A 17607-nucleotide genomic window follows, 5' to 3' on the forward strand; every position below is an offset into this window, starting at 1 on the left:
AGAGGGTGTGTGAGGGAGAGGGCCTGAGAGAGGGGAGGAATGGAGGGTGAAGGGCAGGAAGCCCAGAGAAGTGGAGAGGAGCTAAGAGGAGAGTTTCAAAAAAGCTTGCTTCTCTCGTGAAGAAAATGTTGGCTGTGAAATAAAGTTAAAATACTAGGTTTGGAAATGTTCAATTGAGTTACATGCAGAACATCACAGGACCATTAATGAACAAATAGGTAATCTGTCCCTTAGTTCTGCTACGAAACTTTGGAAATGCCCAATCAAGATACTGCTTTAATTAACATTTCATATGGACAGAACGTTGCAGTTTTGTTAATGAGTCAAAACTGAGATATTCTGCCCTTTAGTTCTGTCTTAAAATACTGGAAATGTCCCATCATGGTATAAGTTCAATTGACACTGAATTCTTTGATCAAGAAATGTTTGTGTATGTAATGCTCAGACAAAAGGATTCTAGATCATACCTACCTTCTGATTAACGCACCATTGTCTTTATCTGCTGCTATTTGAAGATGTTGCAAATCCAAGATTAAATTGAAATATTATAATACATCATCAAAACTGGCCACCTTTATATATATACTGTAAACAACCTTTTTAAAGAAAGAGTGAACAGATGCTCACTAATACAGAAATTGTTTCCTTTCAGAGAGTCAACTTGGGGAGGAACAATAGCAAACAAAACCAAAGCACAGTGTGAGTATTCTCAAGTCCAAATCACTGGATTCACAAGGCAAGAGGACGAGCGATCCACATGCAAGGATCGTTCGCTTGGCCCAGTCCACGTGTTGGCTTGCAGAAAGTTAGGTTGCCTTCTGTTCAGAAGCCTTTGCATTTGCTTTCTTTCAGGTAGATCTAGAGTAGACGAAGATGTAACTCAGTAACATCATTTTTCTTCTAGAACGTGATTTTGTTGCAAAGTAATCAATCTACAAAAAATAAAAAAATATGATAAAACAGAAGTTACTATTAGAATAGATCTGAGGAATTTTCACCCCCTGCTTTTTCTAAAACGAAATCTACACATTTGTTTGGAGAGACTGTGAAGATTGCTTTGCCCTGTGTGCACTTCATCAACTCTGCAAGTTGCCTGTGAGGAATACCAGTGTAAGCCAGGTGAAGACGCAAGCGAAGCCCCCATCTTGCTTTGTTAACATTTCTAGTGGTTATTAGCTTTGCCTTTATGTGCACTGCTCCATTTTACCTGAGCCACACGCTGAGATGACCCTTTTTTCTTTTTTTTACATTTCCAGCATGCTTGATGATGCCCTTCACCTGATTATGTGGCACACATTGGCCAATTTAAGTATGGCATTGATTTTAGTTTCTAAACTTCATCACTAAATGTTTTCTAAAAGAACAAAGTCACACCTTCAAAGGAAATTTGATTGAACTTCCCATCTGTCTAATCAAAGTGAGTTCCAGTATTACTCTATTTACTTTCTGCTTATTGAGATGGTGCGTAACATGATAGTGGGTATGTGTGTGTGTGTCGGGGGTGGCGGGTCAGGATCAGGTACAGTAGAAGATGGTGCTGGACTGGAGAAAGGTTGGGAATAAACAGTAAATTGTGAATGGGACACCAATATTACCATAGGATCAGGTCCCATTAGTATACCAAGAATTGCATTTCATTTGAGACTACCTAACCAAACCCATGGAGGGTATTCTCCAAACCTGCCTTCAAGTAGATGATGCTGCGTTAAACCCCAAAATATATATTTTTATTATTGTTTCATCAGAAATTTTCAAAATGTAATCAACTTGCAGCTGAATGATGCATCTAAGATCTCCATTCTTCCGTCATCTTCCTGAAGAAAAGTGCCTGGGATAACTGTAGACTAACTATGAAAGTCTGTATTAGTAATTGTGTTACTTCCTACAAGATTAGTATAATCCAACAGCAGACATCAGCTACATGTTTTTAACTGAAATGTATGGTTACAGAAGTATATCACTTAATATATTTTACTAATTGGCTTTATTATAAAAATATCATTATGTTCTTGTAAGCACACTACATGTACTCTACAGGGGATATGTATCATCTAAGATACACTGCATTTCAAACACATTTGTTCCAGCAATACAAAATCAAGCTCTATATAACTACTCTATCAATAGTAAATCTAAAATTAGGGACAGAGTTGTTTTTTTTTTTTTTCAATTACAGGAACACTACTAAAAAAATTGATGTATTTTTCAATTGCTTTTCTGTAACACCTACACCAACACTGAATGTGTGCTTGATAACTTACTAAAATCTGCCAAATAATTGTATAACCTCAAGTTAACTTTACAAACTGTATCATTCACAAGTCTTGATAAACTATGCTAGTAGAAAGAAATAATGCTATCCGAAACAGGATAACATCAATATAATTTGACTTGCTTTTGAAATGCATTGTAGGAATGTGAGCCACAGATTTGCTTTTATAATTGTGCCTCACTTAGACCAATATTAAAATTAGTGTTTATTCCCTGAGCACCATCCATAGAACAGCATAAGGAAGTAACTCAGAAGCTTTCTGGGTGACAAAGGAAAGAAATTTGAGATCAAAAATTAAGTCATGGATAATTCCCAATAGGAATGTTAAAGGGATGACAGTCAAACATTGGAATCGTCTCCTGGTCATTTGTATAACATTTCACTTATACAAAAGTAAATGGTGATGTTTTTAATAACGTGGTCTGATTTTAATGTATTATTCCCATTCAATAATTACACATAGTATGTAATTACCTTAGTGTGATGTCTAATTTCCAATTACCCAAAGATCTTGTCAATGATGAGTAAATTTCACCCCTTTTAATGCATGGTATATACAACCTTCAAACAATTATTCTCTGGAAGAGAGAAAACTTCAATGGACACTGATGAGCCAAAACATTTCTCTTTTCCTTTCTCCAAAATTTTATAAGTATTATTTTCTTCTCAAAAACACATGAAGTGAGCTTTCCTTGTTTCAATGTGTATATGGTATAAATCTGAACATTAATTTCTAGTATAGTAATAAAGCACACATGACTTCAATATCCGGAGAAATTTGTAGTGTAAGCCAAGCAGGCAGTTCCTCACGGGCATCCCAGACCTCTTTATGAATCATAAACATGTCTCTATTATAGTTCGCCATCCTAAACAGCAATGATTCCCCTGCCCTGGGCAAGGAGCAACTGTAACTGTAATATACATACATACATGTATATACACATATAATAGTTATTCTCACATTCTCTCTACAGTCTCATTGGTTTTCTTGATAATATTTTCAATTCCAATTATTGTAAAACTCAAAAATGTCTTTCAGGGTCTTTTGAAAATCATCCCTCTATTTATTAGTTGATATGCTGTCGCAGCAATCAGCTGTGTATCGCATAAATAGTAGAACCCATGTAAAGAGGTGAAGACAAATAAACAAAAGGAAACACGGAGAAATGAAAGAGGACACTTCAGAGTTGGGTGTATAATAATGCAGTTACATTATTTCCCATTGTCTCTGGAGTGCATGGAGAGCTTCCAAAACATCATGCAAAATGTAATTAAAATGTCTACTTTTGTGCAAAACAATTTTGTATACCATGCATGTTTTTTCATAATATGCATTTTCATGCACTTTTTGAAACCCCTTTATATGTAGGGTTTGTTTGTTTGTTTGTTTTTTTCAATTAAGAACAGATCACATCTTCCCGTGCACTCTGAATGTATAGGAGGATGCTTTTCTAGGATTTGATAAAGTACCATTTTTCACAGGTGAAAATCAGTAATAATTGCAGACAGTCTTTACAATACTTAGCATACTAGACTATTGTCCCCTTCACAGATCAGATGATAAAACGTGCTTCCCATGGGGGCAACAGTTTGGTGACAAAGCAGTCAAAAGAACTGTAAACAAAATGGGTGACACTTAATAAACCTCCTCTCCTTCTTCACTAGCAGGTCCTGAACTAGTTAGGCATGTCTGTCCCAGTCTTGATTATCTATACACAAACTGCAAATCAGCTCCAGGATTTTCTTCCCAGGTCAGCTTCTCTACCACCTCCCAACATGTACTAGGACCCCTTCAGTCTGCTGCCTGGTTACCGCCAACTCAGAGAAGGCAAGTTAGTACAACTCTAATAAAGGCAGTCTCCAATTTACAAGAGGCATAGTCTCAGGTTCATTGTTTGAAACTCAGAATAAACTATCTTATTGAAATCATGTTAAATAAGTAGTGGACAGGTTCATAGCTTCAACTGCACATGCTATATTTAGCCTATGCAGTTCTTAAATTAACAGAGAAACTATTTTGGGTACACCGACCATCATTTCTGTGGGAAGATGTATTTGAACATTTCATCTGTAACTACAGAAAAACATGTCTTCCATCCATGGTCATAGGAAGAGTGTTCTCTAATTTTAAGTGGTTAGAATGATTGGGGGCACTGTGGCCATGGAGGGCAAACTATGGAAAGAGATTGCACCACACTAAAGACACAGTGAAGACATGGCTGGTATCCCCTCAAGGCTGCAGGTACAACTTATTAAAAAGCAGAAATTAGGGGCTTGCACTTTGGCATAGTAAGCTAAGTCTCTGCCTGCAGCCCAGGACTCTCATAGGGGCTGGTGTCTTTGCTTCTGATCCCTGCTTATGGCTTGGGAAAGGAGCAGAGGATGGCTCATTGGGACCCTAAACCCCAGTGGAAGACCTAGAAGGAGTGCCAGCCATTGTGTTAACTTTGGGGAGTGAACTGGCATATGGAAGATCTCTCTGCCTTTCTTTTATATCTATATCTATATCTATATCTATATCTATATCTATATCTATATCTATATCTATATCTCTCTATCTCTATCTCTATCTCTATCTCTATCTCTATCTCTATCTTTATCTCTATCTCTATCTCTATCTCTATCTCTATATCTATAGAGAATATTCCATCTGCAGGTTCACTCCTCAAATGGCCACAATGACCAGGGCTGGGCCAGAAGGAACCAAAAGCCCAGAAACCTCTTCTGGATTACTCCATGAGTGCAGGAGCCTCAGTAGGTGGATCATCTTTTGCTGCTTTCCTAGGCCATTAGCAAGGAGCAGGATCAGAAGCAGAGCAGCCAGAATTCAGATCAGGGGATGTGGCCTCACTCACACCAGCACACTGATCCCAGTCGCTCAAACGTTTTTGTTTTCAGTTGCTCAAACTTTCAAGGGCACCATGAGTGCACATATGTGTATTTTTCCAAATGAATGTAGACATAGAGACTTCATTGATATTCTAAGATTGAAATCTGAAAGTCAAAAATCAGTCATTTATGGGGAATTGAATATTCCAGAAGCAAACATACTGTGGTCAATGCAGTCATGAGAATAGCATCAGAAATCAGCATAGCTGCCTCTGTACCAACAAGTGAGAGTTCAGCAGACAGCATCACCTTGAATGTGCACGTACAACTAATTTCTCTATGAGGAAGTACCTTTATTCCTGTAGGCTAAGGGCACACGGGCTGTGGACTAACAGGGTGCAACAGCTGGGGAAATGAGTCGTCTTGAATCCTGCAGGGCTCCTATAGTGAGTGGTCCTCGCCTTTTCAGCCAGAGACGCAGCAGCAAAGTGCACATTTTCTAGGGGTACAATTCACAGAATGCACCCAATGCAAAACAGATGATAAGGAAGACATGTCAGGAAGCTAGGGGGGAAAGCGCAACAACTTTGTCACTTTGCTAGGTAAGTATCTAGGTATACATCTTCTGTTCTCAAATGAATGAGTTCCTCAAGGAGAAGGTGCTCTGAAAGAATTCAAATCTAAACTAGCAATCTGTCTATATATATATATATATATGCCAATATATATGCCTATATATATATATATATATATATATATATATATGGAATTCTTAAGGACTCCCATTTCTCAAGTGTCCAGGCTACCTTTCACAAAAACAAAAAAAAAATTTTTTTTAATTTTTTAAAGTTTTAAAAAAGGAAAAATGTTGGGAATGTTGAGGTCTGTAACTGCGTAACTAAAGCTCAGTGTAGGATGGTCGGTCAGTGTATTTTAGGTTGAAATTGCAAATACATCACCTTGGCAATTTTATCAGTAGCTCTCAAATCGATGTCCTAAAGAGTGAATGTGTTCTGTTCATTTCATTATTACAAAAAGTAGCTTTCAAAACCTCCCATTTCTCACTTGGGACTAAATAATGTTTTCCAGTAAGTGATCCTCACCCTCTAAGCCTGGCAACACCTCTTAGACAAAACACACCACAGGCTTAAATTAAGCATTTTACAAAAGGCATTTTCCAATACTGCCAATAAAATATCTGGGCTATTTTTACATTGTCTTAAAGCCTTAGAAAGTTGCAAAATAAAATGAATTTAATTTTAAACAAGGACTTATGGATCAAGGCTTTGAAAACGGACTTGCCTGACTGCCAAAAAGCAAGTTTGCTTTTAAAAACAAATGAAAAGCATCTATATCTGCAAGTGGTGTTTCATCTACTTGCTGTACTTCAAGCTGTTTTGCCCACTGTGATGGTTTACATTAGGATCTCATAACTTTGAACAAAAGGAAAAAATAAATGAAGAGACTTTTTCTGTAACTGGCACCTAACACGGGGGTATTAGGAAAATTGAAGTAATCTAACTTCGGTTTAGGAAGTGGTCATTAATGGAAGCGTACTGTAAGCATCCTCAACTCTCTGGGTTTTTTTGTTTGTTTCTTATTTTTGTTTTTGCTTTTCTTTTCAGTGTTGCTGTGGGATTGAAGCAAATGAACGGACTATTTGCATTTGGGAAATAAAGATGAAGCTAACTCCTCCTCAGACCAGATTGAAGAGCTTCAATTTCAGCACAAGCCAAAGTCTTTTTATTCTAAGAGCCAAGGTAAACAATTCAATGTAACGAAACGTTTCCAAGCCCTGGCAGATGATCCAAAGTTTGAACAATTTAAATGAGCCCCTTATAAAGAATTTGCCACCATCAAATCCAAACAGGCATGTAACTTTTTCCCAGTCCTGGACTATTTCATAATCTTTCCTTAGTAGGAAAATACATATTAAATGCCTGATTATAGGGAAGTGTGATGTGCTTGGGTGGAGCAATGGACTTGAAATCAGATGTGTAGGATTAGATTTTCAGCTATGCCACTTACCTTTTGCACCACAGGAAAATTCTTAACACCGGCTTCATTTCCAATACTTACCATCCATCAGTAAGGTTATACATGTGAAAGTGCTTTGCACACTACAAGGCAATCTGCAACTGGAAAGCATTCCCTCAATCAACAAGTTAACAACTTCACAAGAGCGCCTTTTAAGTCATACACACAATTCCTTACTTCTGCCTGAACTGGTCAGTTGTGTCTGTTCCAACGTGAAATTTTTGGGGTCAATTTGAGGAGCCTGAGTTTGTTCCCAAAACAGTTTCCTGCCAATGACTCAAAGTATTTTGGTTCATGTTTGGTGATTAAGGAGAAGAAAAGCAAGCCAGAGCTCTTGCTTGAATTTTTATGAATGTGTTAATCTGATGTGCTCTATTAATGTCTCGATACTTGTATAAAGTAGATGTTTTACTAGTGGCCAACGTTTTTACCCTGGAAGCATCACTCTTAAGATAGAATGAATGCATAGGAAGATTTGATTGCCAACAACTTTAGCTAACTTTAATTGAGTGAGGTCTCTCTTTAATTGCTCTAGGTCAAATATCTCATTATTCCAAACGACTGTCCAATTTGGGGTGGGTGGGGAGGTTAAATGCTGCCTAAAATAAGTGACCAAGCAATGGTAACTGCATAATTTTAGCTATATGAAGATTTTATTCTAGTACTTTACAAAAAGTAAGTTCAATGTACCAAACACAATTTGTTCTTGGCACATATAATTAATGGCAGCAGCACACTCTAAGTCACACACAGGTTAAGACTGCAATGAAACAATACGAAAAGCCACCTTCTCTTAAATGTTGGTGCTTACAATTTGCTTCAAATGGAGACTCCTTTTCAATAATTGTGTAAAAATTATTTCATTTATAAAAATTACTTTAAAAATAGTCACAATAGGCTGTATTTCCTGGTGTTTCTAATCAAGTTGAACAAATGTCTCTACAAATTTACTTACATGAAATGTGGTTACGGGTAATTGCGTTTCCATGGTAATTTGTGTTATACACACACACATACACACAAACCACACTGAAACAGTGATTTATAACCACACTTCATTAAGTATCAAATACATTACAATGATAAAAAGCTCAACGTTGAGCAACCATGTAAAGTACTTTAAATGAAAAGATTTACTAAAAAGTGTGACTTGAGAGTCAAGAATTTACTTTGGCTTTCTGTTTTAAATGTAATAGTGGCAGCAACAACAGCACTAACAACTGTTTGATAATAATTCATATCTAGCACTTGTTGAATGCCAGGCACTATTTTCAATATTTTCTGTGAATTAAAATTACTTTTAGTGATAAATCCTTAAGGCTGTATCTTTGCTCCTCTGCTGAAGTTTTTTTTTTTTCTGTTTCTTAACACGGTTTTTTGTTGTTGTTACATAACAAAGCTGAAATGGGTAAGTCAATAGACTTATAGTAAACAAACACAAAAAAGCCACCAGGCTCATACAGCCTGCTCTTCACATTCCACAAGCAACATTCTATCATATCAATTTATTAGTGTGCTAAGCAAAGCCATTTCCTTTAAAGAGTTGTTTCACCACTCCTTCCCCCCAACCTCCTCCCCAAATCTTTCTCTGTTTCTCAGGAAAGTATGTGAAGGGATCACCACCAGGACCAATCATTTTGCGAGAAATGAACTAAACAAATTTATCTGTTGAAATGTCATTTCAGTATTCATGCAATGACACAATGAAAATAGCTCACATTTTAATGTTGCAAAGTGCTTCCAAGTTTATTCTCTTATTTCAACCATAGTTCCTGTCTCTTAGTGAAATAGTTCCTAAGCCAATAACAAATTTAGAGGAAGCTAAATCTGTAACATTACATATCAGCAATTTAGGCAAAAATAATGGCCAATGGCTCTAGATCATCCTTGAGAAATGAGAGTTACTTTGAGCAACAATAGGATGTGCCATTTTAATCTTCACTTAAAGATGAAAGTATTGAAGAGCATGAAAATGTAGTGTGCTGGAAGTACCACAGGGCCATAGGTAGCTACTTTGATATATGTCACCCCACATCAAAATGAGAAATGATGTCTCCGATAATCAGGCTCAAGCAATAGCTTCTGACCCATTTTCAGGAGTACTTTACAGAACAAAACAGATCTGTTCTTGAAAAGCTAAATATGAATTAAATTCTTAGAAATGGATTTTTAGATTTTAAATGCATATTATGGTAGTAGCACTGTGTGTGTGTCTGTGTGTGTGTGTGTGTGTGTGTTGTGCAAAGGGGATTCACAATTTAAAGGAGATCTGAACTGAATCCTTTGGCAAGCCAAAGCATCCTTTTGTGGTTTTAATGATCACTCTTTAATGTGTCCAGACTGTGAATTTGAATTTTTGTATGGCAAGTTTTCTACAGCAGGAGGAGAAAGGGGAAGGGAGGAGGTTACACCTGCACTAAATAGGGAGCTTGTTAGGTGACTGTTGTGATCAGTCCCCTATTTGTTCTGCCTGATCAAGCACAGTGGGCACAGATCCAATCACAAAAGCATTCCGCAGAACAAGCAAAGCAAAAACCTTCACTAAACTGACTATTGGAATGAAAACTGCCGGGGTCCATCCCTTCCCTTTACTGTGAAAGCAGCATATTCTGCTGAAGAGAAAAGGCAGTTCTACGGAGACCTTATCTTCTGCAATGATTTCTGAGAATGACTCAAAGCAGACTGATGACAACACTTATAAAATGCATATTTACTCTAAGCCTTGTTTCTGAGACCCATAGTTCCTACTCTTCCTTATGTTTTCCTTTGGAAAAATGAGTCCTTTAAAACCCTGCCACCGTTTCCGAGTAGGCTGCCCCTGGGGTCAGGTCTGCCTCCAGGTTTCTTATTTTGCTTTCCACGATTTCCAATAAGAAACACCCATTCAGTGTTTTACATGCTTTTTTAAACCTTCGAAAAATACTTATCTCCATTAGCAAGTTGTCATCACACACTCTTAAGGAGGGCGGGGGTGGGGTGGGGAAGAGGAGGCACAGCAAAGGTGAGCTTCTGACCATTTTTAATAACAGAGCAGGAGAAGGCTCAAACTTTCTGGCAATATATCCGGTGTGAGAACAGAAAAAAAAAAATAACCAGCAGAAAAACATTCCAGAGCCAAATGCTGTCTTCTGTTAATCACCTGCCGTTTTGGATTATCTATGTTTTGCTCCCCATAGACATTCACTCTGACAATTGAGATTTCATTTGCGTGGGGAATCACAGCAAACTACCATAACAATGCCTCCTTTTTAAAAACAGACTTTCGAATGTCAGCCTCCCGAAATGCTAACAGTTTTCAGTGCCTAATATCCCATGTTGTTGTTGAATTCCTGCACTTAAGTATGGGCCTTTGTAGAGAAACAGGTTCCTGTGGCTGATTTGCAAGCGAGTTGCTGGAACTCAATTTACAAATCCCTCCTTTGCACTGTTAGTGATGGGGAAGGATGTATGAAAGCTTCCTCCTGACACTTGGCTTTGAGGTTTAGCGATTCCTGAAAAGTAGAACCGACGTTTCCACAGTAATTGGCTCTTTAGAGAAAACCTGAAGTTTATGCCAACATCAAAAGAGTATTGTGCGAGTAATTAAAAGTGAATTCTACCCTTCATGTCAAATCGCACCAATTAATGAAATATTACCCAACTGCTCCCTAACACTCTAGAAAGCATCACATTGACCCATTCATTAACTAATGACTATTCACTGAAGAGAAATTGATTGTAAAATTACAAACCTCTTTTGGTAGAGTCAAAGTTCTTGTTGTCAAGTCTGGCAAATTCCATTGTCACGTAAGTGTCGTCGTCGTCGTCGTTGTCACCGTCGGAATCTGCTCTCTCTGGAGGTCTCGGCATCCGGCGACGGCGAGGCGGTGGTGTGGGGGCGGCAGCTGCAGCGGCAGCCTGGCCTGCCCGGTTGTCAGCTCCGGCAAGGTCTGCAAATGGGTTGGGGGCTCCAGGGTTCGAGCCACCGGCAAAGTTCTGAGCCCCCGTTAGCGCGTCGGCGTCAGCCTCGGCGGCGGCGGCGGCGGCGGAGGCGGAGGCGGCAGCAACAGGTTGGAACCAGCGGGCGGAGTCAACCCCGGCTGCGGCCTCGAAGCCCGCGGCTGCTGAGCCGATACCCGGGGCAGCGGCGAGCGCCGAGGCCGCAGCTAAAGCCCGGCCCACGGCTAAGGTTGGAGCTGCTGCTGAAGCTGAGGAGGCAGAAAGGTCTCTGTCGAGGCTGTCAGTTGGAAAAGCTGAGACCGCGGCTCTGGCGGCTGCAAATAAAGTTTCGGGACGGCTTGGCGGGTGTCTTCTTCCCTGCTCTTCCTCCTGCAGCAGCCTAGCTACAGGTGGGGGATCAGAGCACGGGCTAGGCGAGAGGGCAACGTCCATGCAGCACTCCGAAAATGGGTCGACCACATAGATTCGACCCGTTTCGGCATCATAGCGAATGGCACTGTCCGCAAAAGGCACGGCTGGTGTCATTGCTGGATTGAAAATCACTTCAATGTAGTCACCCTCTTCCTCATTAGCATTGCTACCTGTAGCCCAGGGAGGAAGAGGAGGAAGTGGCCACCTAGCACCAGCCAGAGACAGGGGGGTGGCACCTGGGATAACTCCTAAAATATCTGAGAGGGCGTTCCCTGGATTTGGAAAAGACATTCCCAACTCCATATACAGTGAATTAGAAAGGGCTGAGGGTCTGGCATTAGCAAGTACACCCCACCAAGCCAGCACTGCTTGAGTGGAGGGTACAGGCGCATGGCTAGCTATCAGAGTGCAGTCAAGTCTGACGGAGTCACTAGACCAGCCGCCAGCTTTTCTGTTCACTTCTGGCCTTTTGTGGTTTGGTCTTAGGTCTTAGTTTAGTCACTTTTGTCACAAGAGAGACTACCTTTGGTCTCTTAGCCTTCCTTGGGGGGACCTATCATCTGAAGGCTTTGAGGGTGACTCCCCACCTCCAGGCTTTGGGAATGACCCCTCAGCTGGAGGTTTTGAAGTTGTATCTTTGGAGCCCCAGTTGGAGGATACTTCTTTGTTCAGCCCCCTCCCCAGGAGTTTCCCAGGTAACATAGGTACATACTCACTGTGGTCACTTTGGCCCAATGGTGAGTTCCGGAAAGGATTCGGCAGAGAGAAGTAGGAGTTCCAACTTCTGGAAGAAGCGCCACCCTGAGGATTTTGGGGGTTCTTGGGAACTGCCCCGGCCCCAGGAGCCATAAACATGTAGTCACTGTCGCTGTCATCTTTGGATTCATCATCTTTATTGAGATCGCCAGCTTTGGGAGGACTGGGAGCAGGTGGCGGGCTCGTTGTAGGAAACATCATCATGTAGCCTCTCGAATCCTCAAAAGGTGATCGAGAGTGACGCTTCTGGGAAGCTGAGGCATTCTGAGGAGCCATGGGCATATAATCACTGGAGCTTGCCAGAGGGGCCGCCACTCCAGGTCTCATTGGCACATATGGATCATCTTCATCTTCATCAAAAGCTCTGGCTCTGTAGGGAACCCGAGCAGCCCCTTCTGGGATCTCCCCGTCTTTCAGTTCTTTGGCTTCTTTGCGTTCTTTTGTGGCTCCTCTGTCAGCACAAAAATAAAGTCTAAACCTTCCTCCAGACTTCGCCTTTGCACTAATGGCTCCAGCCCCTGGGGGTGAAGGAGGCGGTGGTGGAGGCGGCAACAGTGGCTTGCTTTGAGATAATTTGCCAAAGTAGGATCTTTTCTTCAGAGATTTTCCACGGTCACGGTCACCATCCCCATTGGAACCCTTGCCACTTCCTGAGCCCTTACCCCGGCCAGAGTCCTTGCCACTGCCAGAGCCACGGCCATCTCCGGGTCCCTGACCACCGCCTGAGCCGTGCCCACCTCCGGAACCCTGGCCGCCGCTGGCACCGCCGCCGCCAGCGGCGTGCCCACCTGCAGAGCCTTGTCCATCTCTTGAGCACTGGTTTCCTCCTGCACCCTGACCGCCTGAACCCTGTCCACCTCCGGATCCCTGGTGGCCACTTGTGCCCTGTCCGCCTCCGGATCCCTGCCTCCCGCCAGAACACTGGCCTGCCCCGGAGCTCTGACTACTGGGGCCTTGGCCGCTTGAACCATAACCACCTCCTGAATCTCGGCCATTTCCTGAGCCCCAACTATGCATGGGCATGTAGTCGTCTCCACTGTCCTCCTGACCCTCTCTGCTTGGTGAACCGTCTTCCTCCGCAGGGTTGCCAGTGCCAGCGCCGGATGCTTCAGCAGACAGGGAGGCTCTGTCGCTAGGGGCTTCTTCACGCTGCGGGGCACGTACCGGGCTGGATGGTAAGCGGCGGAATAAACTGGCTGGCACTGAAAGTGCTCTCCTGGATCTGCGCGCTCTGGGAAGCTGCAGTCTTCCTCGCCGGCCGGCGGGAACGGGCTCACTGGGTGTCACGTAGCGCCTGGTGACTAGCATCTCATCTTCCCCGTCACCGAGGGCTCGGAGGTGGCAAAACTGGTCCAAGCGGGACCTTCGGAGCCAGCCGCCGGGCTCGAGCGGCAGCAAGCCCAGGTGCCTCCTAGTGGACAGCAAGGTTAACAGGTGGGCGCCGATGTTGACGCTGTAGCTGCGGCAGCGGGCTCTGTACTCATCTGCACACAGGGCTCTCATCTTCTCCAAAAACAACTCGTGCATGTGTTGGGCCACTACACAGTCATCTACCTGCATCCACAGCTCTCCTGGCCCGATGACCGTTGACCTGCCCACTTCCAAGAAGAAATACTGCTCCGAGTGCCCGCAGCGACGGATGCTCAAGAGCTGCACGACCACGCTAGCCACTTCGGTGTTGAGCCTCACGAACACCACCTCTTCGTCGGTCAGGCACAGCCGGAACACGCCGCTCAGCTCTTTTCGGTGCCCCAGCCCCCTGGGTTTGACTACTACCTGCCACACATCTTTGTAGAAGGGTGGCTCCACCGCCGCTGCCGCCGCCAGCGCAGCCGGCTCGCGGTCCGGCTGTGCGCTCAGCGTGCCGCAGCGGCGGCGCTTGCTCTCGAGGATGAGGCGGCTGAGCAGCAAGTACCAGCTTTCCTGTTCCGACTCGTTCTCGGCCACCATCGCGAAGTATTCGTCTTGGGTGAAAAGGGCAATGAGGTGTCGGTACTTTGCATCGGCTCGCTGGCTCACGGAGAAGCACTGGTACAGGGTGATAACGCGCCGCGGGGGGATGAGCGCCGGGACCGCAGCACCGGAGGCGGCGGCAGCCGCAGCAGCCGCGGCGGCGCGGACACTGTGCCGGAACTTCCTGGCATTTTCATAATATTCCAGCCTAGCTGGGGCGTCGGCGGTCTCGAGTTTGAGCACGAAGTAGCGCTTGTGCCCATGCTTCTGCTTCCGCAGGTAGCCGTGTTTGCAGACTTCATCCCCGACGGGGAGGTCTTCCTCATCCGACTCGGAGTCTGATCGGGAGCCGGTGGCGGTGGAGTGCCACATGGCTCCCGGACAAGACGACCCGGTCCCAATGAGTGCGGTCGGTGTTCCCCAGGAAAAAAGCGGGTTGGTCGCCACCGCTGCTGGAGCTGCCGCTGCTGCCGCTGCTGCAGCTCTCAGTCTCCTTGTCGCTTGGTAGCGAGCGAAGGAGCTACTAGCCATGGTGATGCACGAGGGTTTTAAGGTGAGCGAAAGGGAGGGGGGTAGGGGGAGGGAGGGCTTGGGGGGGAGGAGGCTGTCTATCCCCGGTCCGCCCGCCTCAGCCCCCTCCCGCCTCTGCTTGCGCCCCCGCCCACTCCACTCGGAGCGCACGGCAGCGGGCAAAACAACACGTGACCACTGCCTCGCGCGGCGGTAGCTGCGGATCCTGCTACCAGCGCAGCGGAGGGAAGCTGGTGGCCGCCAGCAGAGGTGTGCAAGGGAGGGGGTAGCGGGTCTGGGAGGCGGGGCTAACTGCAGATCGGCCAAAGCCTCTCGGTGAATCTCCAGGTCCGAGGGCCAGGGCGCCAATGACAGGAGGAAATACCGCTGTCTGGCTTCGCCAATTTTAGTACGCAGTCCGGGGAACCCAGAGGCAGTGGGAGCTGGTCGGGAGAGTCGGGGCTGAGCGGGAGTTCCAGGATCAGGGCTCTATGGACTGGATCGGGCGCGAGGTGACATGAGAGGACACGAGGTGGCGAGAGGGGGCGGAATGCATTCGTTGCCGATGGCGCCAGGGAGCAGAGCTGGCACCGTCGCGGGACGGTTTGTTTGTTTATTTCGGAAGCGGGAACCAGGTGAAACTGTTGCGAGAATCTGATTGGGCGGGATAGGAGCCAATGGGCGTATCTGGCACGAAAGAGGCTCCAAATTCACTCGTTTGGCGGGGGGGAGGGGAGCGAAGGGACGAGTGGGCGTGGCTGCGGTCCTGGAGTGGGCTTCACTGCAGGCTAGTAGCTCACCAAGGCGATAAACAACCCTTCGCCTAGAGCTGTTAATGGTGGTAATAAACTCTTGCAAATCCCACGGCTCCGGTGACCTGGGAACCCAGCCGGGCGCCCTCTCTTTCTCCTTGTCACTCACAAGCATTCTCTATTCCTGTTCCAGTAGTCTGGTCCATTCTCTGCCACCACGGAAGAGGGACTGAGTCCTGAAACCGTTAAGGGATCGGAGCTCTAAGACCTGCCGCCCACCGCGCTGCTGCCACTCCTCGGCCGGCCCGCTCGTCCCCTGACAAAAGCCCGCGACTCTTAACTCATAGGAATAACGGCGATGCTTTCAAAAAGAACGTACTCCTTAATTAAAGCTCATTCCTCGTCCACATAACCCAGATTCGCTGAAGATGTTGTTTCTTGCTGTGCGCTTAATGATGACTCTGAAAGCAGAAATTTGGTGGCCTGCGAAGTGTATAGCCATTTTTTTTTTAAATGCGGGATCCATTCTTCTGAGACACATCAGTGTCTAGCTGTCAGCATAGTTTTCCATGGGGGACGCTCTGAGGGGTGCTTTAAAAGGAATCTTGAAAAATACTAAGTTTTCCGTCCCGCTAGCGACACCGAAAAACTTTAGAAAGAGAAAAAATCATACCCAGAACAAAGAACCATACAGCATAAATATGCCAGAGTATTTCACATTCCTCGCATCGAGAAAAGATCTTGAATAACATCGCGAAAATAAGAACTACTGTCTTCCCCTTTTCAGGAAAAAGTGTCCAAATGTAAGTGCAGCTTCCTAAACTAATTCATTTCCATTCTCTCCTCTCCTCCTTCTCCTCCTCCTCCTCCTCCTCCTCTTCTTCTTCTTCTCTCATTTCAGACCTTCGAGATTACATTGAAGATTCCAAGGAGAGACCACGTTTATAAAGAGGAATCTAGCTGGAGAGAAAGGGAGACACACGATATTTTTCTTCGCTGGAATGGAATGTCAATTCACCGTTGCCCTAGGGTAAATACTACAAAGGGTATTATTTATGAAAGCTAACAGTAAGCTAGCAATGTATACATCGTAAAAATACACCTCATCTTCTCTTTCTTGAGAATTTCCTGTTTTAAAAAATACTTGAATGAATAACTCCTTTCGGAGGCTCCAATTTTTGAAAGAAATTGCTTTTGGTTGTACCCCAAATATTAGCAATCATCGCTAACATTCCGTCTGCTGCGGGTACTTTATCTAGTCCCAGGTGCTAGAAGCAGCAGCGGTGGGCTTTGAAAGGGGCTGACTGCCGAGGGACTGTGGGTGCTGAGAGCCCCAGCTGGGGTTGCTACCTGCCGGTTCCAGCTGCCCCAGTCACGCAGGTCCTCGATTCGCTCTGCTTACAACCAAGAGAATAAGAAATATTCTCCCTTGGAATTTTCGCGATAGACATTATGATATTTTCCAATCTTGCTAAGCACAAGCTGTTGCGTTAGGTAGAAATGTGAAAGCAAAGAAGGCAATGAAATGAAATAAAAAGTGCTTTGAGTAATAACATGTCAGTTTTTAAAAAATATTTCTGAATCATGAAAATGCATGTTAAGTAAAATTTAGAAAATGCTGCAAAGAAAAATTGTAAAAGTCTTATCTGCTCCATTCTTCAATGTATATGGAGTTTTGCATAAAGCAGAAGGTTTTCAATATATGTAATTTTGTTTCCTATGCATTTTACTCAGCATAAATAATATATCTTCATATTAGTATGGATCAGCCAGAACATCATTTAAAATGTAGCAGAATATCCTACACAGCTAATGTATATTAATATATCTGATCTCCATGCTTTGGGGTATTTAGTTTGTTTTCTTTTTTTTTTAATATTACAAAAACACTGCAATGATACCCTCTACCGCAGCTTTTTAAAAATGTTTTAGGTATTCCCTTGAGATGCAAACAAAGTATGAGAACTACTGAACTAAAAAGGGTGAATATTTGGTACAGTTTTTCAAAAATCTTATATCAATTTACTCTGCCACCACAATTAATTTGCCAACATTGGACATTCTCACTTTAAAAATAAACTACTAATATGATTGATGAAATAGTATTCCATTGTTTTCATTAGCATTTTTGTTTACCAGTGAAATAAA

At 43.8% G+C, this 17607-nt stretch overlaps 1 protein-coding gene across 1 annotated transcript; it reads right to left on the reverse strand.

Moving 5' to 3' along the window:
- Positions 1-583: 583 nt before the first annotated feature.
- Positions 584-14728, reverse strand: IRS4 (insulin receptor substrate 4). Its single transcript, XM_004599994.2, is given in 4 exon segments — positions 584-932; positions 10870-11959; positions 11961-12041; positions 12044-14728. Coding segments are annotated over 4 exon segments (3861 nt in total). The 3' UTR covers positions 584-927.
- Between the last annotated feature and the right edge of the window lie 2879 nt (positions 14729-17607).

The sequence above is a fragment of the Ochotona princeps genome, chromosome X, assembly GCF_030435755.1.
Source record: "Ochotona princeps isolate mOchPri1 chromosome X, mOchPri1.hap1, whole genome shotgun sequence".
Taxonomy (NCBI): domain Eukaryota; kingdom Metazoa; phylum Chordata; class Mammalia; order Lagomorpha; family Ochotonidae; genus Ochotona; species Ochotona princeps.